At 40.7% G+C, this 27,460-nt stretch overlaps 1 protein-coding gene across 41 annotated transcripts in view; it reads right to left on the bottom strand.

The window, feature by feature from the left end:
• ACACA (acetyl-CoA carboxylase alpha) overlaps window positions 1-27,460 on the bottom strand; it is a 293,326-nt gene that overhangs the window by 156,981 nt on the left and 108,885 nt on the right. For all 41 annotated transcript variants that reach the window (XR_014820335.1, XR_014820333.1, XR_014820334.1 and 38 more), the window contains 11 exon segments: window positions 26,564-26,673; window positions 25,407-25,488; window positions 23,564-23,662; window positions 21,587-21,693; window positions 17,810-17,920; window positions 11,607-11,816; window positions 7,492-7,662; window positions 6,345-6,506; window positions 5,622-5,785; window positions 2,642-2,792; window positions 1,225-1,328 (listed from right to left, as the gene is read on the bottom strand). Coding sequence is in view for 34 of the 41 variants with exons in the window: in XM_084982960.1 (XP_084839086.1) it covers window positions 1,225-1,328; window positions 2,642-2,792; window positions 5,622-5,785; window positions 6,345-6,506; window positions 7,492-7,662; window positions 11,607-11,816; window positions 17,810-17,920; window positions 21,587-21,693; window positions 23,564-23,662; window positions 25,407-25,488; window positions 26,564-26,673 (1,471 nt within the window). In the remaining 7 variants the exon portion in view is untranslated.

The raw sequence follows: 27,460 nt of genomic DNA on the forward strand, positions 1-27,460 counted from the left end.
CGGCTCGGATCCCGCGGTGCTGTGGCTCTGGCGTAGGCCGGTGGCTACAGCTCCGATTCAACCCCTAGCCTGGGAACCTCCATATGCCGCGGGAGCGGCCCAAGAAATAGCAATAACAACAACAACAACAACAACAAAAAAGACAAAAAAAAAAAAAAAGGACGGGGGAGCTTGTACAGGAAATTATGCGTGACACACTTGTACACCAGCAGGGGAACTGTTTTACTAGGTTAGAAACTGCAGGTTGCAGAACAGAAATGAGTAAGGCTGGACTGGTGAAAAGGTCCAATGTATATACAGAGATGTGAAAGTCACACTGAGGGATTTGGAGACAGAAGAGTAATGGGAGCTGATGAAGGTTTTAGTACGTAAGCGAAACAGAAAGATCTTTATGGTAAGACTTGAATAGCTGAAATCTCAGTTCAATTTTTAAATTTTCGTTTCTTTTCTTCCTTTCAGACGCCTCAAAAGGGAGCTGATATAAGTCTAACAACACAGAAGGAATTAAAGTGCCTGTGATTAAAGTGTTTTAAAATGATTAGCCTTGTGGACAATTCCTCCAAGGACTCAAAGGCAGAGCTTAGTCTCCAGAACCAGGGCTGGAAATGAGTTTAGCCCCACACACTCTGATCCTCTACTTGAAAGACTTATGAGGTCACTGAGAATATCAGCCTCAACTATTAATTCCTGAAAGGTATTGCAGGTAATATATGAAATATATAGGGTTCCTTGCTAGAGAAAAAAAAAAAAACACCAGATTTTCACCACCAGGGCTTAGAGAGATTTGATACTTGTACAGAACTAAAAGTTTACTTTAGCTAGATTCCAGTTTTTAAAAAAGCAACCTATTCTAAGAGTTCCCCAGTGGCTCAGCAAGTTAAGGATCTCACGTTGTCACTGCTATGGCATGGGTTCAATCCCTGGACTGGGAACTTGCACATGCCATGGGTACGGCCAAAAAAAAAAAAGCAAAACTTAAAAAAAAAAAAAAAAACCTATTCTAACTGTGGTATAAACCAATTTCTAGAACCTGCACCTAGAGCCCCCAAATCAGCCATAAAGGCCTATATATATCCCTTCTCTCCCCACTGCCAAGGTCAGTGAATAGTAAATAGCACTCACGAGCTGCCAGGAACAGAGAGAAGAATGAATGGGCCTCTGAGCGTCAGTCCTGTACTCAGGACCATTGGTTCGCTTGCACAGATCATGAGAAGCATAGCCTACCTCTCCAAGGAGTGAAGGAAGTTGGAGATGCTGTTCCGAAGGCTCACATCTGCCACGTGGAGAGCCCCACACACCACTCCCAACATGGTGTCAGGACGCTCTGCCTGAAAGGAAGAAAAAAAGGACAGATCAAAAGCATGGTCGCTTGGCACCATGGCCCCTCAATTTAAATCAAGCTCAAATATGCTGTGAAGAATCAGCTGGCATTGAGACTCTCCATCCTGTTGCTCAACTGATTGTTGAGACAAAACACATTTATTTTAAAAATCTGAATAGAAGTCTCACTTGAATAGAGATGAAAAACACCTTTCCCAGAGTTCCCATCATGGCTCAGAGGAAACCAATCTGACTAGCAACCATGAGGACATAGATTTGATCCCTGGCCTTGCTCAGTGGGTTAAGGATCCAGCGTTGCCGTGAGCTATGGTACAGGTCTCAGATGCAGCTTGGATCTGGCATGGCTGTGGCTGGCAGCTGCACTCTGATTCAACCCCTAGCCTAGGAACCTCCATGTGCTGAGAGTGTGGCCCTAAAAAAAAAAAAAGAGAGAGAGAGACCAAAAAATAAAAACAAAAACACCTTTCCCCAGCCCTCACCAAAGGTATCCACTGAGCCAATTAAAGAGAAGCTCAAAAAGAAGCTTTTGCCACAAATAAATTCAAAAAGATACAAAGATTTGGCTACTGATAATCTCAAAGAAAAATGGTGTGTAACAAAAATCTGGACCTTCAGATAATTTACATGAATCTAATGACTTGACATGAAATCCTGAATAATTTAGCCCAGCAATTCAGGCATGAGGGGTAACTTCTGCTGATTAAATGAGGCCCCTGGGAGTTCCCATCATGGCACAGTGGTAATGAACCTGACTAGTATCCATGAGGACTTGGGTTAGATCCCTGGCCTCACTCAGTGGGTGAAGGATCTGGTGTTGCTGTGAGCTGTGGTGTGGGTTGCAGACATGGCTTGGATCTCGCGTGGCTGTGGCTGTGGCTGTGGCATAGGCCAGCAGATGAAGCTCCAATTTGACCCTTACCCTAGGAACCTCCATATACTGTGGGTGCCACCCTAAAAAGACAATAAATAAGTAAATAAATAAATGAGGCCTCTCTCATCAATACTTGGTAGTAGATACAAAAGTTTGTAACTCTGAACCAGATTTGACATCAAATGAGGAAACAAAGTATTTCAATCCCTGGGTGCCTCCCTTCAAATAGACCCTTGGAAGTAACACTAGAACCTATAAAATGACTGTAACACAGGCACAAGAACTAAACTCCTAGATTTTCCCACACAGACCAAGAACCATTTATATTAGAATCAAATAAATTTTATCTAGTGGCATGGAATGATCACACCATGAAACCTGCAAAAACCCAATCCCAGAAGCTATTTGTGTAAGTGGAGAAATACACACCTGTACTTTTTCTGCTATCAGTCTGTCCAGCCAGCCAGTGTCAATTCTATTCAGCTGAAAGCTTTCAGTCTCCAGCAATTTGATCAGATATTCAACTGTAGTGCGAAAGTCACCCCGAATAGATAGCTCCTTCAAAGCCACCACCATGTTTCTGGGAGAAGGACAGAAGCAGATATGTTTCAGCAACAGATGTTTCAGTGTTTTTTTCAGTCATTACCGAGAATTGTTTCACTCCTTTGGCATCTTAGGAGGGAGAGAAGAGAGACAGACAGTTCCCAAGAACAAATGAGGGTGCAGATATATGTGTGCTCATTCTAGAACAGAATTTCCAAGAAGTCAGCAAAATGAGTCTGATGGATATTACCAGAAGGCCATCAGCAAATCACATGCATTTCATTATAGAGAACATAGAACATGTTATCAATGACTAAGTTTCTATCATTCCATTCATTTATTACTGGCTAATGAGAATTAGGGCATAATTCTCCCCTCCGTGTACTTCTTTTAAATTTTACATAGGTAAAATTTACATAATAAAATATGCTTAAGTGTACCATTCAATGAATTCTGACAAACACTAATACCTTAAATTAAAGGTTTCCATACAATGGAGGTAACTGGCTGGGGCAAGTCAGGTCATGTGAGAGTCGGGTTTTTTTTTTTTAAGCTCCATTTTAGTCATCTGTGACTAAAATGACTTGCTTCTTCTATGACTTCCTGATTAAGTGTTAAATGACCTTCCGCAAAGTTTCAAATACTATGGATTTTTCCCTGTATATTTCTGCCCAGTGTCATCCTGAATAGGGTAGGTCTTTACTTCAACAAATATTTATTATGCATCTCGCAGACTCAAGACACACACCAGGCTCTTAAGAGAGAGAGAATATGGATATAATAATTACTTAAAAAATATATGCAGGAGTTCCCGTCGTGGCGCAGTGGTTAACGAATCGGACTAGGAACCATGAGGTTGCGGGTTCGGTCCCTGCCCTTGCTCAGTGGGTTAACGATCCGGCATTGCCGTGAGCTGTGGTGTGGGTTGAAGACATGACTCGGATCCCACGTTGCTGTGGCTCTGGCGTAGGCCGGTGGCTACAGCTCCGATTCGACCCCTAGCCTGGGAACCTCCATATGCCGCGGGAGCGGCCCAAGAAATAGCAACAACAACAACAACAACAAAAGACAAAAAGACAAAAAAAAAAATATATGCAGAGTACCATAAATACCAGTAGAGAGATAAGCAATGTGCTGGAGAGGTTCTAAGAGGGGAGAAAATCTACTTCCCTACGATTTCATAAAGCATTTGACATGTGACAGAGAAAAAAACCTTATGGTACCAAAGAGGAAAGGGGGAGGGGAGGGATAAACTGGAGGAGACTACAGGATTAACAGACACAAACTACTATCCATAAAAGAGACAAGCAACCAAGGAGTCACTGTATAGCACAGGGAACTATATTCAATGTCTTGTAATAACCTATAATGGAAAATGATCTGAAAAAAAATATGTATAACTGGGAATTCCCGTCACGGCACAGTGGTTTAACGAATCCTACTAGGAACCATGAGGTTGTGGGTTCGGGCCCTGGCCTTGCTCAATGGGTTAAGGATCTGGTGTTGCCGTGAGCTGTGGTGTGGGTCGCACACATGGCTCGGACCCCACATTGCTGTGGCTCTGGCCTAGGCCAACGGCTACAGCTCCGATTGACCCCTAGCCTGGGAACCTCCATATGCTGCAGGAGCTGCTCAAGAAAACACAAGAAGACAAAAAATATATATGTATAACTGAATCACTTTGTTATACACCTGAAATTAACACAGTATTGTAAATCAACTATTCTTCGGTTAAACAAAAAAAAAAAAAAAAAAAAAAAACAAGAATTGTAGAGGACAAAACAGAAAAAAATGGATATTTCCCCAACTTCTAAAAACCAACACTAGAAACAAATACTTATTGATTACCTATGTGTACAGCTCAAAGGTCAGAGAATAGTATTACACTCTCGGTCCAAAGAACTAGACAAAAAAATAGAAAGAACTAGGGAGTTCCCATTGTGGCGCAGTGGAAACGAATCTGACTAGGAACCATGAGGTTGTGGGTTTAATCCCTGGCCTCACTCAGTTGGTTAAGGATCTGGTGTTGCTGTGAGCTGTGGTGTAGGTCACAGACATGGCTCAGATCTGGCATTGCTACGGCTGTGGTGTAAGCCAGCAGCTGTAGCTCAGAATAGACCTGTAGCCTGGGAACCCCCATATGCCATGGGTGCGGCCCTAAAAAATAAATAAATAAATAAAACACTAAACACTAAAACAGAACTACATCAATTTTGGATAGATCCAAAATATCTAACCTGTCAAAATTATCTCCTAGAGCCCTACTTTTCAGGCAAGCAAAACTGCTATTAAATATTTAATATTTATATTCAACAGAATATTAGCTAATACTGATGATATACCTTTTATATTTGTATAAGCTGTGAGTATATTTCATAGCACACTGAGGTCTCTCATAGAAGCAGGTGGACGGCTCCATTATGCCCTTTTTCATGTAAGAAGCAGTTTTATTTTATTTTTTTAAATGGCGATAGGACATTTATAGCTATACCTTTATTTTGATGACAAATAACAGATCTTATCAATGACTTATTTGATGCTAAACTCCTGGTCAGGAATCTACCTCACCCCAATAACAATACTATTTCTACAGAAAAATATGATGTCATTAAAGTAAACAATTTCATAAGTTTATCAAAAAAACCTGTAAGCAAAAATACTTGGATCAGAGCAGCAAACAGAAAAACATCTGCCAAACACTGCATAATTTAACATATGAATGCAAGGACAACTATAGATATGTTTCCTCAAAATGGTTGCCCAATGGTTGTAGTAAATAAATGACTCCCATTCTCATGCTCACACCTTCACTGAAGATTAGCACAAGCTTATTTTTTGAAATGCAATCAAATGCTATTATACTCACGAAATTGCTTCCTCTCGGTTTTCTCCCCAGGAAAAGCAGTGACCAAACTGAGAATCAGCAAATTCATGAAGTCCGCCTGCAGCAGCAACACTGAAATAACCCCAAACATTCTTATTGCTGCGGAAATTCAGTTCCTGAACCGTTCCTGAGCTTGGCTTGAAACCCTGTTGGAGAATAAAGAATTTGGGGAAAGACATTTTATTTCCAAGGAAGAAAACATTCGGGCACATGTTCATTGTTTAGGTTCCATGTAATCACAGATACACATAAAAGAGAGATGATGCACAAAAATCATAAAGGCTTGTGAACCAATATCCAGTGCTACAGACCCACTGGGGACTCTATAGTGACTAAAGGACTAAATGACCAATGGAACAGGAATCACTTACTTGTCTGCCCTGATGAAGCCTATATAAATTTCCCTCTCCAGAGAAATCCTGGGATATTTCAGATGTGTCTTCAGATACCACATTTTTTTTTCTTTTAGGGCCACACCCACATCAAATGGAAGTTCCCAAGCTAGGGGTCAAACTGGAGCTGCAGTTGCCATCCTCTGCCACAGCCACAGCAACCTACACCACAGCTCACAGCAATGGCAGATCCTTAACCCACTGAATAAGGCCAAGGATGGAACCCACATTTCATGGATACCCTCAGATATCATCTTAATAGTAAATCCCATGGAGAGGGGGTGGGATGTAAACCTTTTAAGGGATGGGTTACCTCATCTGGATTTTCACTAGTGATCCGAGCAGCAATAACATGGCCCCTTGGGCAAGGAACATGAGCAGAATTTTCAAAATCGATGGGGGCATCGCCCCAGGGAGATACCCCATACATCATTCGGATGTCCTTGATTCTATACAGAGGGACCCCCATGGCAATCTGAAAGGTAATAAAACACACATCACTCGTTTTTCTCAGTTACTTCCCCTAAAATATGTGGAAACTATCAGATTACCAGTAAGATGTTTCATTTTAGTATCCATCACCTAAAACACCCTATTTTTATAGCCTGTATTCTACAATCACTGAGTAAGTAACTCTACGTTACTAGAAACAAAACATACATAAGCTGATAAATACTTCCCACTCCTTAAAAAGTCCCTATATCCCTAATGCAAAAGACATCAGTTTCCCTGTAATTGTCATTTTTCCATCAAGGAATGAAAATGAAAATATCCAGGGAAAGAGTCAGTGCCAGTGGCTAGCCACGAAGTTCAGACAGCTAAAATGTCCTAATTATGTTATAATTACCTCATAATTATCCTCACAAACCACAGAGGAAGTAAATAAATCTTTATTTACTGGGTTTCTTAATAGGGACCACTAGGGACCAGAAGTGGTTCCCAGTGTAGGCAAGGAGTATGTTATAATATCAAGCTCATCATTAACTACTACAAATGCTAACATAGCATTTGCTTCCTGACTGAATGGAGAAAATAATATTGACAGCACTTTAAACATTATAAAAATAAATGTGTGCTACCACACTCTTGCCAGGAAAAACCTCAACCAATACTCTAAGGTAGAATTGCTCCAATTTAGAATACTAGTAAAAAAGAATAGGACAACTACAAAGTTGTAAAGTCTCCTATAATTAACACATATTATTTTTAGAATTTCTTTCTAAAATATGACCATTTATGTCAGATGCATCTGGCAGAAAAATAATAATATTCCTAGATTTGGACCACATCAGGAAAGCCAACGCACACATCACAAGCCATACAGCACAAGAGCTGAACATTATACTCAGATAGGAGGTGATTTTTCTCTTATCAGATGCTGGCAGAACCAGTTTTACAGGCACCTCTGACATTCCAAACTACTCTAGGCAACTCTCTGAGCCAAAATCAGGCTGACATACCTGGAGCTGTGCTGCGGGGAGGTTGACATCAGCCACCATCTCTGTACAAGGGTGCTCCACCTGTAGCCGAGGGTTCAGTTCCAGAAAGTAGAAGCTGCCATCCTGGCTGTAGAGGTACTCCACCGTCCCAGCACTCACATAACCAACCATTCTGGCCAGTTTCACCGCACACTCAAAAAAGAAAGGTAAGCCGATATAAGAATCTCACTTCATCCACCTGATGGGCCAACCGCTTTTCAAAAGCTTCTTGCTTTCAAACATCAGGGTGCATAAAAGCCACCAAAGGTTTTTACCATATGAAAGTAAATTTCACCCTCTCTTGATTATCACACAAGATTCCTGGATATGGATAACAAACTCAATTCAAAGCTGGGTGAACACTGCTTTTTCACTTGGAGTCATAGACAACTATCAGGCATAAGAACATGCAAGGAAAATAATCCTGTGGCAGATTCTTCAATGTACCCTTGTTTCTAGTGTTTCTACTACTCTTCCTTGAAACATGGCTGCCAAGCTAGAAACTAAATTTTCCAACTTTTCTCACAGAAAGTGACTAAGTTTTAACCAATGCGACGTCAACACTGGTGAGTGATATGCATAATTCTTGAATCATGTCTTGAAAAGGAACTGCTCGCTTGTCCTCTAGCCCTGGCTTTTCCCTTCTGCAGAATGGAACATGGCCATGACAGTGCAAGCCCATTTCACCATGAAGATGAGAACATACTAAGAATGGCAAAACAAAACAGAAAGAACCTGAACCCTCAGATGCTCTCATGGAGCACAACGGTTCTACCAGCCCTAGAGAGATCACCTAAGATTATGATTAGAAGGAAAAATAAACTTCTGTCTTATGTAGGTGGTTGTATGTTTTGGATCTCTTTATTACAATAGCTTAACTTAGACCCTAACCAATACAGAAGCTATTACAGGTAGGATGCTGCTATTTAAAACAATTAAAATATGTGATGCTGGCTTAACAACAGGGTAGTAGCTATCAAGGAAACAGATACTGCAAACTGGAAAACTGACATAATAAAACATTTGGTAAACTGTCTCCTACAATAACTTAGAATGGGGATAAAACATTAGCTAAGCCCTAAGAGGAGTTTCTGCTGTGGAGTAGTGGGTTAAGAATCTGACTGCAGCAGCTCCGGTCACTGCGGATGTACAGGTTCGATCCCCAGCCCAGCACACAGTGGGTTAAAGGATCTGATGTTGCTGCAGCTGCAGTGTAAGTTGCAGCTGCAGCTCAGATTCAATCCCTGGCCTGGGATCTTGTATATGCTGCAGGTACAGCTATTAAAAAACAGAAAAAGGGAGTTCCCGTCGTGGCGCAGTGGTTAACGAATCCAACTAGGAACCATGGGGTTGCGGGTTCGGTCCCTGCCCTTGCTCAGTGGGTTAACGATCCGGCGTTGCTGTGAGCTGTGGTGTAGGTTGCAGACGTGGCTCGGATCCCGTGTTGCTGTGGCTCTGGCGTAGGCTGGTGGCTACAGCTCCGATTCAACCCCTGGCCTGGGAACCTCCATATGCCGCGGGAGCGGCCCAAGAAATAGCAACAACAACAACAACAACAAAAGACAAAAGACAAAAAGACAAAAAAAAAAAAAAAAAAAAAAAAAAAAACAGAAAAAGAAAAAAATCTAAGCCCTAAGAAAAATGGTCAGATAAAGTCAGAATGTAAAAAAACCAAATGGATCTGTACTCTAAAACCAGAAGTTTAGATTCTCACCCTTAGGCAACTCGGTGTCAAAGATCAAATCAAGGGGGCTGTTTTAGTTTCAGCTGCCCTCAAGGTGGCCAGTATTGAATTGAAGAGAAAAAGAGGGCTGAGCACAAAAGCAGTAAATAAAGAGGAAAAGTTACTATCTCCAGAAATCTTGGGTATGATTACTCCTACCTGCAGCTGACTAGAAGCAAAGAGTCCAGAAACTTAGCTAAGTTTTGAAGGAATTGTGTTTCTAAACAAACCACAAACCTGAGCTTTTGAAACCTATGACTGATAATCATAGTCCTCTCTGTGGTCCCAATCCTCCACCAGCAGGAAGTGAGCTGTGAGAGATGCCAAAGAAGTCATGGGCCCCAGAGCACAACCACAGAGAAAACAGAACAAGGAAGACCTCCCTTGAGGGATGATGGACAAAGAATTTACTCCCGCTGAGCAGAACCAGGGCAGCAAGAGGGCTGACTGAGGTATTTATTACTCCACTGCATGGCAGGAAATCACCACAATTCCTGCCTAGAAGAATTTGCTAATTGCTATGGACCAGTGAATACTGACTTTTTTTCCCCCATTCTTCCCTTCTCCAAAAGGGAGTTATCCCATTCCTATTCCATGACTGTATATGGGGGAAGGAGGAACCACAAGGGGTAGGTAACTTGGAATTTAGGTCACTGGGCCATGAAAAGCCACATGCACATTTAACAGAGAAGACTGTACATTGCCTAGAGATGGTGGACTTTGGGCTGTCTTCCTTGGGGAGAGGCTAGGTATGTTCTAAGAGTGAGAAAAAAGATGTGAAAGCATGAGGCACAAATTGTCAAATGCCCTCCAGTGGTTTTTCTCTGCATCATCCTTTTAGTAATAGAATCTTGAATTTCAGTTGAGTATATGGCCACCCAGCTTGTGATGACAATTCTTAACATTCCTTCCAGCTAGGTGGGATTGGGTAACCAAATTCCGTCCAGTGAAAAGTGAGCAGAAGTAATACATGTGGCTCCTAGGTCATATTATGCTTGCCTTTCTTTCTCTCTCCGTCCCACAGGCTCCAGTGTGAAAATGTTCTTGTGAGCTAGCTTTAATCATGAAGATGAGGACCCCTCAGGACAAGGGCTGGCAAACTTTTTCAATACAGGCCAGATAATACTTTTTTTCAGCCTTATGGGCCACAGAGTCTCTGACATAACTACTCAGCTTTATCACTTCAGTGATAAGGTGGTCATAGATGGTACATAAATAAATTAGCATACTGTGCTCCAATAAAATTTTATTTATAAAAATGGGTGACAGGCTGGATTTGGCCTACTAGCTGTGGTTTGCTAACTCCTCTCCTATAAACGGCAAAGCGAATAAACTGGGGTCCTTGGCACCAGCTCACCTCTGAACTGTGATGAGAGAACTTATACCCTGTTTAAGCCACTTTATTTTGGAGGCCTCTTTATTACAGCAGTAAAAGAATAAATCTTAATGCACAAACATACACACATATAAACATTAAACTTAAATCAGAGGCGACCATATATTTAGCTTCTTGGAAATCTGTGGGAAAGAGATGGTAAATATATCTCCAACAAGATAAAGATTGAGTCAAGGTTCCAGAAAAGATCATGTTCAGATTCCTAAACCACAGCTATTTCCAATGGACCTTTTAAAACTATTGAGAGATTCTTTTCCACACAAAAATACAGAATATGTAAAATTTAAAGATACTTGAGCATTTAAGAGATAAAGGACTTGAATAAATTCATCTGATGACTTGAGGATAACTAAGCTAGAAAGTGGAACTACCTGCTTATCATGAGCTTGTTAAAGCACCAAACAATAAGATTAAAAAATCCCAAAATAGAGTCCGTCGTGGCTCAGTGGTTAATGAATCCGACTAGGAACCATGAGGTTGCGGGTTTGATCCCTGGCCTCGCTCTGTGGGTTAAGGATCCAACATTTCCGTGAGCTGTGGTGTAGGTCGCAGACGTGGCTCAAATCTCACATTGCTGTGGCTGTGGTGTAGGCCAGTAGCTGTAGCTCCGATTCAGTCTCTAGCCTGGCAACCTCCATATGCCGAGGGTGCAGCCCTCAAAAGCAAAAACAAAAAATAAAAAAACAAAAAACAAACAAACAAACAAAAACCCTTCTCTCCTCTATCCTTACTTAAAACAATATACTGATTTTTTTGTGAAAAATGTTAACTAATTTGGAACTTGAAGTGTCTGCTGGCAACTGTACTAGAGGGAGAAGGCAGAATTTTTTATTTATTTGTTTCCTCTAGGAAAAGGATACAATCTTACCAATTACCCAGAATCATGGCTTGGAATTCCACTATTCTCAATTTAGCATATGAATTGAGTAGTAGTTCCATGTATAAGAAAACAAAAATTAGAGCTTTTCATATATGTACCTGTTCCATATGTTCAAATACTGCTGGAGTAGCAATAGCAGCAGGTGCCTCTTCAATAATCTTCTGATGCCTGCGCTGTACAGAGCAATCCCGACCAAACAAAGATATAGCATTGCCGTACTGATCTGCTAAGATCTGCACCTCCAGATGACGGGACTGTTTGGCTAGTCTCATCACAAAGATAGGAGATCCGGGGACTTCAGCTTGAACCTATATTAGAAAAGAAAGGACACATTCTTAAGTGGTAAGCGCTTTTTCGATCTTGATGAGCTGCTTCAATTTCAGACAGACATAGAAGTGTCAGGAACCATGTTAATCGTTAGAAATACAAAAATCAATAAAGTAGAGTTCATGCCTGATCTATCTTTGAGATGCTGGATTCTTAGTTGTATAAACAATATTAACTGATGAATATGAAAACTTATGAACATCCAGGGTATTAACAAAGGTAAAGAACAAAATATTTTGAAAACACACACAAATTCCACAAAAGAGCAAAATACTGCCATCAGTTCCAAACAGCCAAATGTACAACAAGCTCCACACTGGATACTTTCCTGGTTTATGTTACATTATATACAGTATTATTGTTGTCAAAGGACTTTCATCTTCAGTTTTGAAGTGTTTTGTCACTAGATAGAGAATCTACACTAGCAATTACTTTCTTTCAGCATTTTAAAGACATCTCAATGTCTTCTGGTTTGCACTGTTTCTACTAAGATGTCGGCTATCAATCTTATCATTATTCCTTTGAAGGCGATCTTCCTTTTCCAGCTGCTTTAGGATTGTCTCATTTTCCCTCTCTTTTTAGGGGAGTTGGGTGACAGATTTACTCTGATGAGCTTAGATGTGGTTTTCTCTGTACCTCTTGTACTTCCTTGTAGGCCTCACAGTGTTTTTTTGAATCTGTCCTTGTTATCTTTTCAGGAAATTCTTGGCCATTAGGTCACTAGTTCAGGAAAAGTCTCAGCCATTGTTTCTTGATTCAAAGATTGCTTCTGCTCTGTTCTCTCTTCTCCTCTGACACTCAAGGTACACGATGTTTGATAATTTCACTGTTTTTTATGCTCTGTATCTTTTATGCTCTGTTTTTTTACATAACAAGTCACCACAAAACTCAGTGGCTTGCTTAGGACATCAGCCATTTTCTTTGTGAATGCAGTGCTCATCCGGACAGTTCTTCTGGTCTTGCCTGTGGACATTCATGTGCATATGATCATCTGGTGGCTCAAGCAGGGATGAATGGACTCACTCAAATGTCTGGTGACTTATATGCCGACTGTTGGCTGGTAGATCTATGGAGCCTCAACGGGAACAGCTCACTCTATTGCATGTGGCCTCTCATCCTCCAGTAAGCCAGACCAAGCTTCTTCAATGCAGTGTTCCAAGAAGAGGGTGAGGGCAGAAGCTGCAAGGCTTTACAAGTACTAGCCTTTAGAATTATATGACACCACTTTGCCCACATTCTAAAGGTCCAAGCAAGCCACAAGGCCAGCGAAGATTCAAGGGATGGGAAAAGAGATGCCACCTCTTAATGGAGGGAAAGGCAAAGTCATATTGCAGAGGGATATACATATAAGGACGGGAGGAGTTACTGTGGCCATCTCTGCAGACAGTCTACTATGGTCCGCCCTTTGGCCACAATAATTCACGTACCTCCTACATGCAAAACAGACTCACCCCCTCCCACGACCCCCAAAGTCATCCAATCATGGCATCAGGCTGGAGGTCCATTTTCTCATGAGTCATGTCCACAAGCAAAAGAGACTCCTTGGGTGCAGCTCCTCATGTAGTCTTGATCCAAAGATCTGGGAACTAAAAAGACAAGTTATCTGTCCCCAAAACCCCCAACATTTAATGATGAGATGGGGAGAGAATAACTGTAAAAGATACTCCTGTTCAAAGAAGAGAGGATGGCAGGTACATAGCAGTCATTGCTCCGCAACAATTCTGAAATCCAGATGGGCAGATGTTGTCCGATTTCCTTCCTCCAAGGGCATGGAACTTTCTTTTTGTTGTTTGTTTTGCTTTTCTCTAAGGTCATGTTCTGCTCCCTGAGAGTGGTTTCCTAATACATAGCTCCCTTCTATTCTTAGCTGCTCTCTGAGCTCTTGGCTCCACACTTTGAAAAACCCCAATTAGAAATGACTAATGTTGGAGTTCCTATGGTGGTGCAACAGTAACAAACCTAACTAGTATCTATGAGGTCTTGGGTTTGATCCCTGGCCTTGCTCAGTGGGTTAAGGATCCGGTGTTGAGTGAGCTGTGGTGTAGGTCAAAGACATGGCTTGGATCCCGCATCACTGTGGCTGTAGTGTAGGCTGGCAGCTATAGCTCCAATTTGACCCTGGGAACTTCTATATGCCACAGGTATGGCCCTAAAAAAAGCACAAAAAAAGAAAATGAAATGACTAATGTTTACAGCTGAACAACTTTCCAAGTCTGCTTCCTATTCATAGAAAATTGAAGGCCCAGAGACCTCTTTGAAGTTTGAACTGCCTCTGTCCTTTGTCGTCCCTTTGGTGCATTCATCAGTACAAATCTCTTGAAAACTTTGTGAGTTTCATATGACTCATACTGGGAAAATTCACTCCTTGACCAAAAAAAGAAAGAAAGAAAGAAAGAACCTATCCATAACTTTTCTGCACAGACCCCTCCAACACTTTGGGCATGCCAGGCTGCCATGGGACAGTATCTTTAAAATTCTTAGAAGCCCCTTTTTTTTCTAGCTGAGAGAATAATGCACCAGGTACTATCTTAAGTATCTGTGAGGTCTTAAAGTATCTCCCAGGCACTCTTTTTTTTTTTTTTGTCTTTTTTGTCTTTTTAGGGCCGCACCTGCAGCATATGGAGGTTCCCAGGCTAGGGGTCTAACTAGAGCTGTAGCTGCTGGCCTTCACCAGAGCCACAGCAATGCCAGATCCAAGTCATGTCTGCTATCTATACCACAGCTCACGGCCACGCCAGAGCCTTAACCCACTGAGCAAGGCCAGGGATCGAACCTGCAACCTCATGGTTCCTAGTCAGATTAATTTCCGCTGCGCCATGATGGGAACTCCCCAGGCACTCTTGATTTGGCCTTTACTCTGAAGTCATTTTTTACTTTGAAAAAATCTTTTGCCAGCTACAAAGAAATGAGAAACAATTCTATTTTCAAACTAAACAAGTCTGAAAGAGTTCCTCAGCAAAAGCAACCAAAAGTGTTCAACAGACACTTTTAACATTTTAACTAAAAGGATCTCCTTAACTAGGTCTCTAAGTTCATTAGATATAGTCTCTACCTTCCAAGTTACTTCAGGTAATTAATTGTTCCATCATTACAGAAGAAGGGTTACCTTTTTTCCAGACTGTAATAAAAACTCTCTCACTCACTGTCTTCCCAGCCTGCACTAAAAGTTTGCTCACCATTATTCCAGCTTTCATTAACAGCCTTCTTACCATTTTTCCAGCCTCCATCTGTAAGCCAGTCTCAAAGCCAATGCCACACTTTTTTAATAAGGCAGTGTTACACCTTTAGGTATCAATTTCTGTGTCAATTATCCAATGATACCTACCAAAAATTTAGTGACACAGGACATTGACCATTTTATTTCATTTGCTCACAGTAATTTGAGCTGGACTCAGTTGGGCAGTTTTTCTGCTGATCTTGGATTGGAGCCACTCATGTAGTTAAGTCATCTGGCAACTTGACTTGGGTTGGATGGTCTAATACAGCCTCACTTATATGTCTCAAGGGTGGTGCAGAATGTCAGGTCTAGGAAGTCTCAGTTGGGACAACTCATCTTTGCTTCATGTGGCCTCTCTTCTTCCAGAAGGCTAGACTGGGCTCTTCACAAGGCAAGTCTGAGACTCATTCCAAGAAGGCAAAGACAGAAACTACAAGAGCACTTGCAGTTTAGGCTTTGGAACAAGTAAACCATTTCTGCCACATTCTATTGGTCAATATAAGTCACAGGCCAACCAAAATTTAAAGAGTGGGGAAGATTCTACTTCTTGATGGAAAGAAGGCAAAATTATACTATAAAAGGGTGTGTAAATAGAGGTGAGAGAGCTTATCATGGTCATCTTTGCAAATACTCTCTCACTTGCTCTTTTCTATATTTTTCATCCTTTTTATCTCTTCATGCTTCAGTCTGAATCTTCTTCAACCTATCTTCCAGTTGCTAATTCTCCCTTCAACTGCAATTAATATGCTATTAAATCCTCTATTGACTTAACTTTACTTTTTACATTTTCAGCTCTAGAATTTTCATTTGTTTCCTCTTTATAGTTTCTAGTTTTCTGCCAAAATTCTCAATCTTGTCTTTAATTTCCTTAAATGCATTAAGTATAGTTACTTTATTTATTTTTGGCAAAACTCACAGCATGTGGAAGCTCCCAGGCCAGGGACTGAACCCATGCTGCAGTTCTGACCTGCGCCACAGCTGCGGCAACTCCAGATCCTCAACCTGCGTGCCATAAGGGAACTTCAAAATACAGTTACTTTAAAGTTCTTGTCTAATGGATCCATTATCTAAATCCTCTGTGGGTCTGTTTCTACTGAATTTTATTTCTCTTGATTTTTAATCACATAATTTGATATGCCTGATTATTTTTAATTGGTTGCTTGATACTGAATTTGAAAAACTAACAGAAATAGTTTGAGGTTCTGGATGTTACCTTTCTCTAGAGAGAATTTATATTTGCTTCCTGCTGGTGGCTAGGGACACTAACAACCCTATAACAGAGAGCTGGAATCAAGGGGTGAGCATATTGAAGCTGAGATTTAGTCCCTTTGAGAGTTAGTTTATTTCTAATTCATTCTTACTCCTTCAAGATCCCAACATAAAATGTGAGAAGTTTCCAAGGGCACCCTCCTTAGCAAACCCTGAAGTCTGAGTTTTGTCCTTTCAGTCTTAAAAGACAGTCAAAAAATCTAATCAGATTTTCAACTGCTTCTTCTCAAAACAGGCACTATCTCTATGGAAAAAATGGCCTCAAACACCAGGCTCACTTCTTTGGGTTACATTCTTCGCCTGTATCTCGGCCCAAAAATTTTTCACTGCCTTGAAAGATCATTAATGCCTCAAGACAGATTTTTTTCTTTAAATTTGACCTACCTTTTCTAGTTTGTTCTCAATGGGAAGACTGATTTGAGTTATTTAGTTAATCATTTTTGGAACTTAGGAACTCTCACATAAAACTTCCTAATATTTGTGTTTTAGATTCTTCAACTATTTGATTCCAAGCAGTTTTGAAATACCTAAAGGAGTTAATACTTTAAAAAATTAACATGCTTCTTCCTGCTTCAAAGAACAAAGGCCTTTTCTTTAGACCACACAAGGCACTGAACTACTTATGAAAATAGAATTATTACAGAAGGAAAGTAAAGCAAATGACAAGCAATATTCAAATACTGACACCCAAAACAGGATAATGCAGCAAAGAAATACCTTTTATCATTTTCTTTCTTATTTTTTGCCTTTCAGGGCCAGGGAGCTTCCCAGGCTAGGGGTCTAAGAGGAGCTACAGCTAGAGCCACAGCCACAGCAACGCCAGATCTGAGTCACATCTGCAACCTACACCACAGCTCACGGCCACACTGGATTCTTAACCCACTGAGCGCAGCCAGGGATCAAACCTGCAACCTCATGGTTCCTAGTCGGATTCATTTCCGCTGCACCACAACAGGAACTCCCCTTTTATCACTTTCTTTGTCTAGTTTAGCAAATCATGGAAGACCCAACTCACAGAGTTTTCTCTTTAGCCCATGACAATGAAGCAAGAAGTCTGGTTCTGAATGGCTTTTTAAAAAAAAGGCAGGGGGGCATATAAAACATAGCTAGGCTAGGGGTATAAAGTAAAAGATGCTGGGAAAAATAAGAAAAAGCAGGCAGCTAGGTAAGTGAAAAGGCCTGAATTAGCAAAGTGTCCCAATTTTCATTTTTCGGATTCTTCTTTTTCTGTGTATTGGTAGAAGGAAAAAAGTGAATCAAGTATGTGAGGGTAACGTGAGGGCAGGAAAAAAAGAGACTCTTGTTTCCCAATTCTAAGATCCTGAAAAGAAATCATTTCTTTGCCCTCCACAACCAACTTGTAGTATGGCCACATCAACCTGGCTGCAATTTGGAGGGTTAGAGAGAGAAAGACATCCAAATGATAGCACGAGTTAAATCACATATCTCTGACTTACATGTTCAAATAAACAACCACTTGTACTCTACCTGTCTGAAGAGGTTAGGGAAGTCATCTGCATTGTTGACCTTTCTGATTCCCTTCCCTCCTCCTCCTTCTGAGGCCTTGATCATTACTGGATATCCAACTTCCTCTGCTGCCTTCAAGAAGAAAGAGAAAATCGGTATTAGTAGTGAAGGAGAAGACTGGCACTTTCTCCCCTTAGAAATGCTGTTATCTCAGGGTTCCCGTCGTGGCTCAGTGGTTAACAAATCTGACTAGGAACCATGAGGTTGCAGGTTTGATCCCTGGCCTCACTCAGTGTGTTAAGGATCTCATGTTGCCATGAGCTGTAGTGTAGGTAGCAGACGTGGCTCGGATCCCATGTTGCTGTGGCTCTGGCGTAGGCCGGCAGGTACAACTCCAATTAGACACCTAGCCTGGAACTTCCATATGCCGCAGGGGCGGCCCTAGAAAAGACAAAAAGACACACACACACACACACACACACACACACACACACACACACGCTGTTATCTGGTACATCTATATACAGTAGAACAAAAAAATCTTGACGGTATCTTATTAGGTGGGAAAAAAAAGGAACAATAATATTTGTTGTATTGGGTTGAACCAAAAGAAACTGTACTTTTCGCAGGTAAAAAAAAATGGCTTCATCCTGGCAACTTTGTATGGTTCAGTCTAAGATATTCCCATATATGTCAAAAACAAAATAAAACTTATGTTTTTGATAGTATATATGCATTTGTACACCCACATATGTAAATACAAAAAAAAGTCTAGGATATCCACCAGCAGTGATTATAAAAGGAAGATGAGTGGATATAAACTTTCACTTCTTTACTGTATATACTTCTGTATTTTTAGAATTTCTCATACTATGCAGGTATTTGTGTATTACTCATGATTTTTATTAAAAAAGACAAAAAGACATAAGCAGTTCATTTAATACAAGCTGATGGTCTCAGCATAGCTTCCGACAATCCATAAGACTCAACAAATCAGGATTCTCATACAAATTTTTTTTCACTTGACTTTTTGTAAAAGATAAAAATAACAAAATATCGGAGTTCCCGTCGTGGCGCAGTGGTTAACGAATCCGACTAGGAACCATGAGGTTGCGGGTTCGGTCCCTGCCCTTGCTCAGTGGGTTAACGATCCAGCGTTGCCGTGAGCTGTGGTGTAGGTTGCAGACACGGCTTGGATCCAGTGTTGTTGTGGCTCTGGCGTAGGCCGGCAGCTATAGCTCCAATTCGACCCCTAGCCTGGGAACCTCCATATGCCGCGGGAGCGGCCCAATAAATAGCAAAAAGACAAAAATAAATAAATAAATAAATAAAATAAAATAAAATAAAATTCTTTAAAAAAAAATAACAAAATATCAAAATATTAATAAAAGTTGTCAGTAAACTAATTTTCAACACATGTTCTAAATGAGCTTTTCATATTTACAGTATTTTATCATGAGCAGGTGATGATCCCAAAACTTTTTGAATATTTTATCACATATCCATTAAGTAAGGAGCTGTCTGAATCAGGATATACCTATTTATAAGAATACCATGAAATATTAAAAGGAATGAGATAACTTTTGCATGTAATGATATGGAAGATGTCCATATGCAGTTAAGGCAAAAAAGTAAAGTAGTGAAAAAGTAACCAAAAGTTTAAAATAACTGAGTCTCCTTTGTCAAAACATTTCATTCTCTTATAGTTCACATGATAACAATAACTAAAAAACATGTCACCAGAAAAAAGACCATTTTAAATTTTAATTTTTGTCAGTAGATTAGGCATGAAAATCTTTCACTCGGACTCCCATCTCTTCTAAAATCCTCTTAACCATTCACTTCTATGCTTATAAACAAAATTAGCTTGATGAACTCAATCACTGGGTGATAAATGACTGAAGAAACAGCCACAAATGCGGGAAAGACTTTTTTAAAAAATAGGTTAGCCTACATGATGTAAGAAAAAGGCAGGCTTTTTAAAAATACATAAAAGCTTGGAGTTCCAGCTATGGCACAGTGGGTTAAGAATCCAACCGCAGCAGTCTGTGTTGCTGCAGAGGCATAGGTTTGATCCCTAGCTGAGAGCAGTGGGTTAAAGTATCTGGAGCTGCTGCACCTGCATCACAGCTCACAGTTACGGCTCGGATTCAGTCCCTGGCCTAGGAACTTCCATACATCATGGGTGCACCCATAGAAAAAATAAATAAAAATTTAAAAATAAAAATAGGAGTTCCTGTTGCGGCACAGCGGAAACAAATCAGACTGGGAACGAGGTTGCAGGTTTGATTCCTGGCCGAGCTCAGTGGGTTAAGGATCTAAAGTTACTGTGGCTGTGGTGTAGGTCGGCAGCTATAGCTCCGACTGGATCCCTAGCTTGGGAACCTCGATATGCTGAGGGTACAGCCCTAAAATGACCAAAAAAAAAAAAAAAAAAAACCTAAAAAAATAAAAATATATAGAAGCTCTAGGCAACAGTTCATCCATTTAAAATAATTTACTTTTTTTCTTCTTGGCTGTGCACATGGCATGTGGAAGTTCCCAGGCCAGTGATAGAACCCAGAACATAGCAGCACCCCAAGCCACTGCCGTATCCTTGATCTGCTGCACCAAAGGAGAACCCCATTTAAAATATTTTATAAGAATTTTAATGCCAAGAGCAAGGTGTTTACCCATAATGTTAAGTAGAAAAAAAAAATAGGATTACTGAACAATATATATGGTAAAACCCTAACTTTATGATTATCATAATAATTATAATTATGGGAATCTATCAATAAGGATTATTAATATGTAAATCAAAAAAGGCTGGAAGAAAATATATGAATATGTTAACAGGATTTATCTCTGGATGGTGGATTTATGAGTGGTTTCACTGTCTCTTTTCTGACTTTCCAAATTTTCTACTAGAAATTTTACACATATAATTATAACCAGGAAAAAAAGGAATTTTAATCGGTAAGAAAAACAGCTACCAGAAAACTATGAAGGAAAAGAAAAATAATGTTGGAAAAAAGATCTCCTTTTGCTTGGGTTCCTGTTCTCGCATGGATGGACAACAATTAGTGTAATAGTTTCAGCCTCTGTCAGCTCCCTCCCTCCTTCCTCCCCAAGGGAAAAAAGAATAAATTTTGTGATTGGTCAATTTGGAAGGAGAAACTGAGCATGTACAGCACAGCCTTTTCCCCTCTGGGATCAGCCCACTGCACAGAACATACGCCCTTTGCCAGCTCTCAGCCACACACTAAACGGAATGGCAAAAGCTGTCACTGCAGAGGAAAGTCAGTGGTCATTCAGCACGACAGGTCACCAGTGAGTGAGCCTGCTTAACTCTGACATTCTGTTTACAAATCTGATTGTTGCTACATACCTAAGCCATTTTCACCATCTCCATTCATTTAAAAAAAAAAAAAAAAAAAAGCTTACATTTGGTCTCTATTTGCCTGGCATTTTGGATCTGAATTCAAGGAGAGGAAAAGTGTTATTTGCCCCGAACCCCACTCCACGCACACATACTAACAGGTGGTGAAGAAAAGAATCAGTACCTCCTTAAAGCTCTGATTTAAGCATCTAAGAAAGGTTCTGTCCAGGTGAGCCTATTGCTTCAAAAAACAAATCTAAATTATTTTTGTTCAACATAGGTCACTTTCTCATTCTATAAACTCCACTTCCTGGTCTTACAACCCTAACACCATTATGGAGATATATATATATATATATATATCATGAACCAGGCTCCAAATCTCTATGACTATAATTGGTCCGTTGAAAAAATGGCCCCTAGACTTAGTAACCTACCTTCAGCCCATCATCCACATCCTTCACATAACCTTTTTCATACAGGTCCTGGGGGACATTTAAGATACGTTTGGAAAAATCATTTTCATGCCAATCCACACGAAGACCTGCAAATAGATAACAGTGACTTAAAAGTAGCTTCAAGAACTTCAGTTCTCGTCAATTTTCTGCTTATACCTTCTTTAAGTGCTCTCATATTTATCCAAAATTGAGAGTAGATGGAAGAAAGAAGGATGCCGTATAACTCTGATCAGTCCTTGGAGTTAGCAGGATTTAGCTATAGCAAGACCTAGCCTCTTGGGTTATGATGCTGGAAAAAGCCAAAAGACAGCTAACAGGCAGCAACTTCAAAAAATGCAAGGGCATACAAAACAAAACAAACAAACAAACCAAAAAAAGCACATCAGACTTCTCATAGAAACTCTGCAGGCAAAATATCTTCGATTTGTGTGTTCAGGCCTGTTCCAGGGCCAGAGGTCTGAAATCATTCAATCTTTATGAGCCCTTGGAAATGGAAAGAGCGGTTTTATTGGCCTCAGCAGAGTCATGATTCCATACTCCCTGAATGTCCCCGTACTCAGCCACAAGGGGGGTGGTATTGCCTCTCCATTCAAACAAGAACAAATTTAACCTTTTATTTTAAACTGTTTGACCCAGGAGGTCTGGAGAGGATATTGCAATTCCCCTGGAGATTCAGAGTAACAAGAGTTCAGATCTATTCAGACTTAAGACAATGGTAGTTCCCATTTGGAAGAGGTTTTTAGTGTATGTCAGCTTGAGTACTAAAAAAAAAATGAAGTTCATTTTGTTATCAGCTATAAAGATGCACATGTCATTCTTTGAGAGATTTGTCAAGAATAAATTATTTTTTGAAAAAATTTATCCTTCTACATGGCTGGAAGAAAGGTTGGTTATTCACCTCATTTTCTGCATCAAGGGCAAACGGGAGGTTGAATGGTTAAACAGGCAAAACAAATCAGTAGCTTGTGGGCTCACATCAAGAAAACACTGGAACACGAACATCAGAGTAGGCGGGTTGTACGTTTTTCTTAGTGATCCCAATCACCTCTTGGGCAGGTTTAAAGGCCTATTTCACCTAAGAGGTTCATCTCTGAGGCAGATTTTAGCCTACCCAGAGTAGATCTGAATCCACCAAACCACATGAGTTTTCTACAACAGAGTTTCTCCAAATCAGGTCCCAGGATCATTAACATAACAATTTAGCACCTGGGTCTCAGGTACAAAATTTACATTCCTAAGACATGATAAAATCAGAGGTATATCAATTAAGCCAGGAGATACAAGACACCATAATCAACCTGGAGTCTATTTCTTTTTTCTTTCTGTCTTTTTGCCTTTTCTAGGGCCGCTTCCAAGGCACATGGAGGTTCCCAGGCTAGGGGTCGAATCGGAGCTGCAGCCGCTGGCCTACACCAGAGCCACAGCAACGCGGGATACGAACCACACCTGCGACCTACACCACAGCTCACGGCAACGCCGGATCCTTAACCCACTGAGCAAGGCCAGGTATCGAACGCACAACCTCATGGTTCCTAGTCAGATTCGTTAACCACTGAGCCATGACAGGAACTCCTGGAGTCTATTTCTTTTCAAATATCTTTAAACATTTTAAAGCAGGCTTGGAGTTCCCATCATGGCTTAGCAGTTAACGAACCCGAAACAGGTTCGATCCCTGGCCTTGCTCAGTGGGTTAAGGATCCGGCGTTGCCATGATCTGTGGTGTAGGTCACAGAAGTGGCTTAGAACCAGCATTGCTGTGGCTGTGGTGTAAGCTGGCAGCTACAGCTCCGATTGGACCCCTAGCCTGGGAACCTCCATATACCTTGGGTGAGGCCCTAAAAAGACAAATTAAGTAATTAATTTTAAAAAGCAGGCTTAAGTACCCAAGCCATAATCCCAAATATCCTACAGAGCTTTTCTATACTTTAACATATAAAACAAGAAAAGATTTCTTACCACTGCCACTCCATGGAAGAGTTGGGATACCTGCAGTTTGGGCCACTATTGATGATGCAATCTTATCCCCTAAAGCCCACATGGCCTGGCTTGGAGGACCTAAAAACAAAACAAGAAGAGAACCATGACTGTAACATTTTAGCCTCCTTTCTGTCACATACATTCTGTCTTCCACTGAATTATTTTTATATTTGCCTTGTCTCCCATACATCACATACCACAAACAACAGAAACTTAAAAGAAAAAACCTGGAGTTCCCATTGTGGCTCAAAAGGTTAAGAGCCCAACTAGTATCCATGAGGATTTGGGTTCAATCCCTGGGCTCACTCAGTGAGTTAAGGATCCAGCATTGCTGTGAGCTGTGGTGTGGGTCGCAGATGTGGCTCGGATCTGGTGTTGCTGTGGCTGTGGCTTGGATGGCAGCTGCAGTATCTGATTCAACCCCGAGCCTGGGAATTTCCATATGCTACAAGTGTGGCCCTAAAAAGCAAAAAAGAAAAAAAAAAAAAGAAACTTGGTTATAGGGACCATTAAGTTTTGACTCATCTGTGTAACCTTTGTAGAACCAAATGCAGTATATTTTTGCACACAGGGAGAATTCAATATATATAAATACATGCTGAATTAAATTCCTTACAAATCTAACTCTGATTTTATCATCTTTCGTGATCCAACTTTACCAGATTAACAAAGTCTTTTTTCTTTTCTTTTTTTTTTGTCTTTTTTGCCATTTCTTGGGCCGCTCCCGCAGCATATGGAAGTTCCCAGGCTAGGGGTCTAACCGGAGCTGTAGCTGCCAGCCCACGCCACAGCCACAGCAACGCGGGATCCGAGCCACATCTGTGACCTACACCACAGCTCATGGCAACGCCGCATCCTCAACCCACTGAGCAAGGCCAGGGATCGAACCCGCAACCTCATGGTTCCTAGTCGGATTTGTTAACCACTGCACCACAACGGGAACTCCCAGTCTTTTTTTTTTTTTTTTTTTTTTTTTTTTAACCAATATCCTGAAGTAAGGAGAATAAAATTTGGGGCTTTAAGACTGAAATATTTACACACTTCTTGGTCTTAGGGAAAACCCAAAAGGAAAACTTATCTTTCAGAGAGTTTTCAAAGCATAATAATCATTGTAGAAGGTCTCTGAGACAGAGATATAAACACTTTGAATCATATAACCACAATTATTCTCTCTGTCTAGGAGAGCAGAAAGGTCAGAAGAAGTAGCTCTCACTTATAGAAATACAAAATATATGCTTAAATGTGAAGGTACGGATTCATATTTAAAGGCACAGTGCCAGGTATCCTAAGTATTCAATTATCTTTTCTATATAAAAATAGGTCCTTTCTTCACATGTTTTCTTAAGGTGAATAGCAAAGTTTTTAAAGGCCACTGTTCTGGAAATCAGAGCCTCGTTCGTATCTGATAGAAAAGAACCCAGGGACGGAAAACACAATCAATATGCAGGGTATAAGAAATGATGGGGGGGTTAAAAAGTAAAAGCAATTGGAGTTCCCATCGTGGCTCAGCTGAAATGAATCTGACTAGTATCCATGAGGACACAGGTTTGATCCCTGGCCTCACTCAGTGGGTTAAGGCTACAGCTCCGATCTGACCCCTGGCCTGGGAACCTCCATGTGCCACAGGTGTGGCCCTTAAAAAAAAAAAAGAAAGAAAGAAAGAAAAAAAAAAATGAAGAAAGTTATTCTGAGAGTTGCTGTTTGATGAAAAATAAGAGCCTTGTGTACGTGAAAGAGAAGAGAAGCAGAATCTAGAAGGGAGTAAGGACCAAAATGACAGAGAGAAACACAAAGACAGCAACAGTACGTCAGAAAGTCTTACCCATGAAGGCGATGCCATTTTTCAAAAGAAGTTCTGGGAGCTTGGGATTCTCAGAAGCATGGCCCCAGCCAGCCCATACTGCCTACAAGGGAACAGATAATTCATTCTTAAAATTCATATTAAAGAGAGCACGATAAACTGGATTACTTTCTTTTTCTTCTTTTTTTTCTTTTTTTTTCGTTTGCTTTTTAGGGCCTTACCCGCAGCATATGGAGGTTCCCAGGCTAGGGGTCGAATCAGAGCTATGGCTGCTGACCTAGGCCACAGCTACAGCAACACCAGATCCGAGCCGCATCTGCAACCTACACCACAGCTCACGGCAACACCGGATCCTTAACCCACTGAGCAAGGCCAGGGATCGAACCTGCAACCTCATGGTTCCTAGTCAGATTCGTTTCCACTGTACCACAATGGGAACTCCATGTATTACTTTCGACCAAGACCTGCCCTACTCCAAGAGGTACAATGGCTCCAAAGCAGCCTAATCCTTAATCAGCTTCTATAGCGGATTTTGGCAAACTTGTCGCAGAATAACAATCAGCAGTGCATTGTGGGAAAACCTTCTAAGAGGTCACAAACAAGTTGAAATCCATATCGAGATCCAGCTAGTATTCTTGCTCTTTAGGAAACTCAAGTCATGTAGTCTTTCAACTAGACTCTATAGAGCCTACTGTAGAAACATTGCTTTTCTTTCACAGATGGAATTACTTCAGCCATACAACTCCACTTTTATAGCTAGTGGTTCTTCTGCCATACACATCTCGAGTTGTCTCTCTTTGGGCCTTAAGACACTTACCCTAAACTTCCTAACACACTGTGATAGGGAAGAAACAACCTCCTCTACATCACCATGCTCTGGACTAAGTATTCCATTGGAAATAGACAACTTTTACTTGGTGGGAGGTTTGAAGGTGAAATGGATAGAATAAATCATCTCTCAAAGATTCTTAGGAATCTCCAGTTTGGATATATGTTCACTTTATGTTGACTCATTCCATTCTTTCCATCTTTCCTTTCCCTGTCTGTGATATCCCATATAAAGGCTTTTATCAGTGTTCAACAAAGATGTTTTATATAAAATTAAAAGTTCTTCACTGGCTACGCCCTTGTGTGTAAGATGGGTGGATTTGGTTTTCAAGGAGATGCTCATTTCTTACTTGCACTGGGATCCTTTTAGCAATATCAAGAATTAATTCCACATTTGCATAGTTGTTGTTGTTTGGTCCTCCTGGCACTGGCACATAGTGATCTGCCATCTTAATGTATTCTGAAAACACAAGCAAATTAACAGAGAACACATGCTTTATTTTCTGAAATGTAACAGCAGAGCAAAACTATATAAAGGACAGGTACCATCACAGGTGACCACAGTACAAACTGCATTCATGGGATAATTTCCAGAACCATTTAGTTGGAAACCCTTTGTTAAGTGACAGGCACTAAAATGTGGTAATCTTGGAGTTCCCTGGTGGCTCAGTGGCTTAAGGATCCAGCGTTGTCACTGTTGTGGCTCTGATTACAGCTGTGGTGGGTTAGATCCCTGACCTCGGAACTCGGGCACGTCCAAAAAAAAATTTTTTTAAATGTGGTAATATCATAGTTAGGAAGCTCTTATACTAAAACAGCAGTTCTCATACATTTCACTGTGTCATCTTTCAGAAGGGTCTTCAGGATCCCCACATCAAGGATGATGTGTCTGTCACTTACAGGCTCAGGTACAATGATTCGGAGAAAAAGTTCTATGACACCTTTTGTCTTTGACTGGCACTATATTCTAAGAAAGCCCTCTTCCTGGTATAAAGCCGGGACACAGTGAGGAAAGAGGATAAAGTCTGGAGGGTTTGTAGACTGGCTTAACAGGAAAGGTCACCTGTTATATAAAAGTCTATCAGGTGCTTGAACAGGGTTTATCTGGAAGGATGGGCATACTAGGTATTGGAAAGACACTTTAAAAAAAATAAATTCTTCCCCTTTCTACTTTTTTTTTTTTTTTTTGGCTCAGTATTCCCTGTCAAATCTGTCACCTGATGTTTCCCTCTTCCTTTTCTGGGAAT

The sequence above is a fragment of the Sus scrofa genome, chromosome 12 (assembly GCF_054392235.1).
Source record: "Sus scrofa isolate SSC_HxYL_T2T_F1_AM1 chromosome 12, Sscrofa_HxYL_maternal_Yorkshire_Landrace_v2.0, whole genome shotgun sequence".
Classification (NCBI taxonomy): domain Eukaryota; kingdom Metazoa; phylum Chordata; class Mammalia; order Artiodactyla; family Suidae; genus Sus; species Sus scrofa.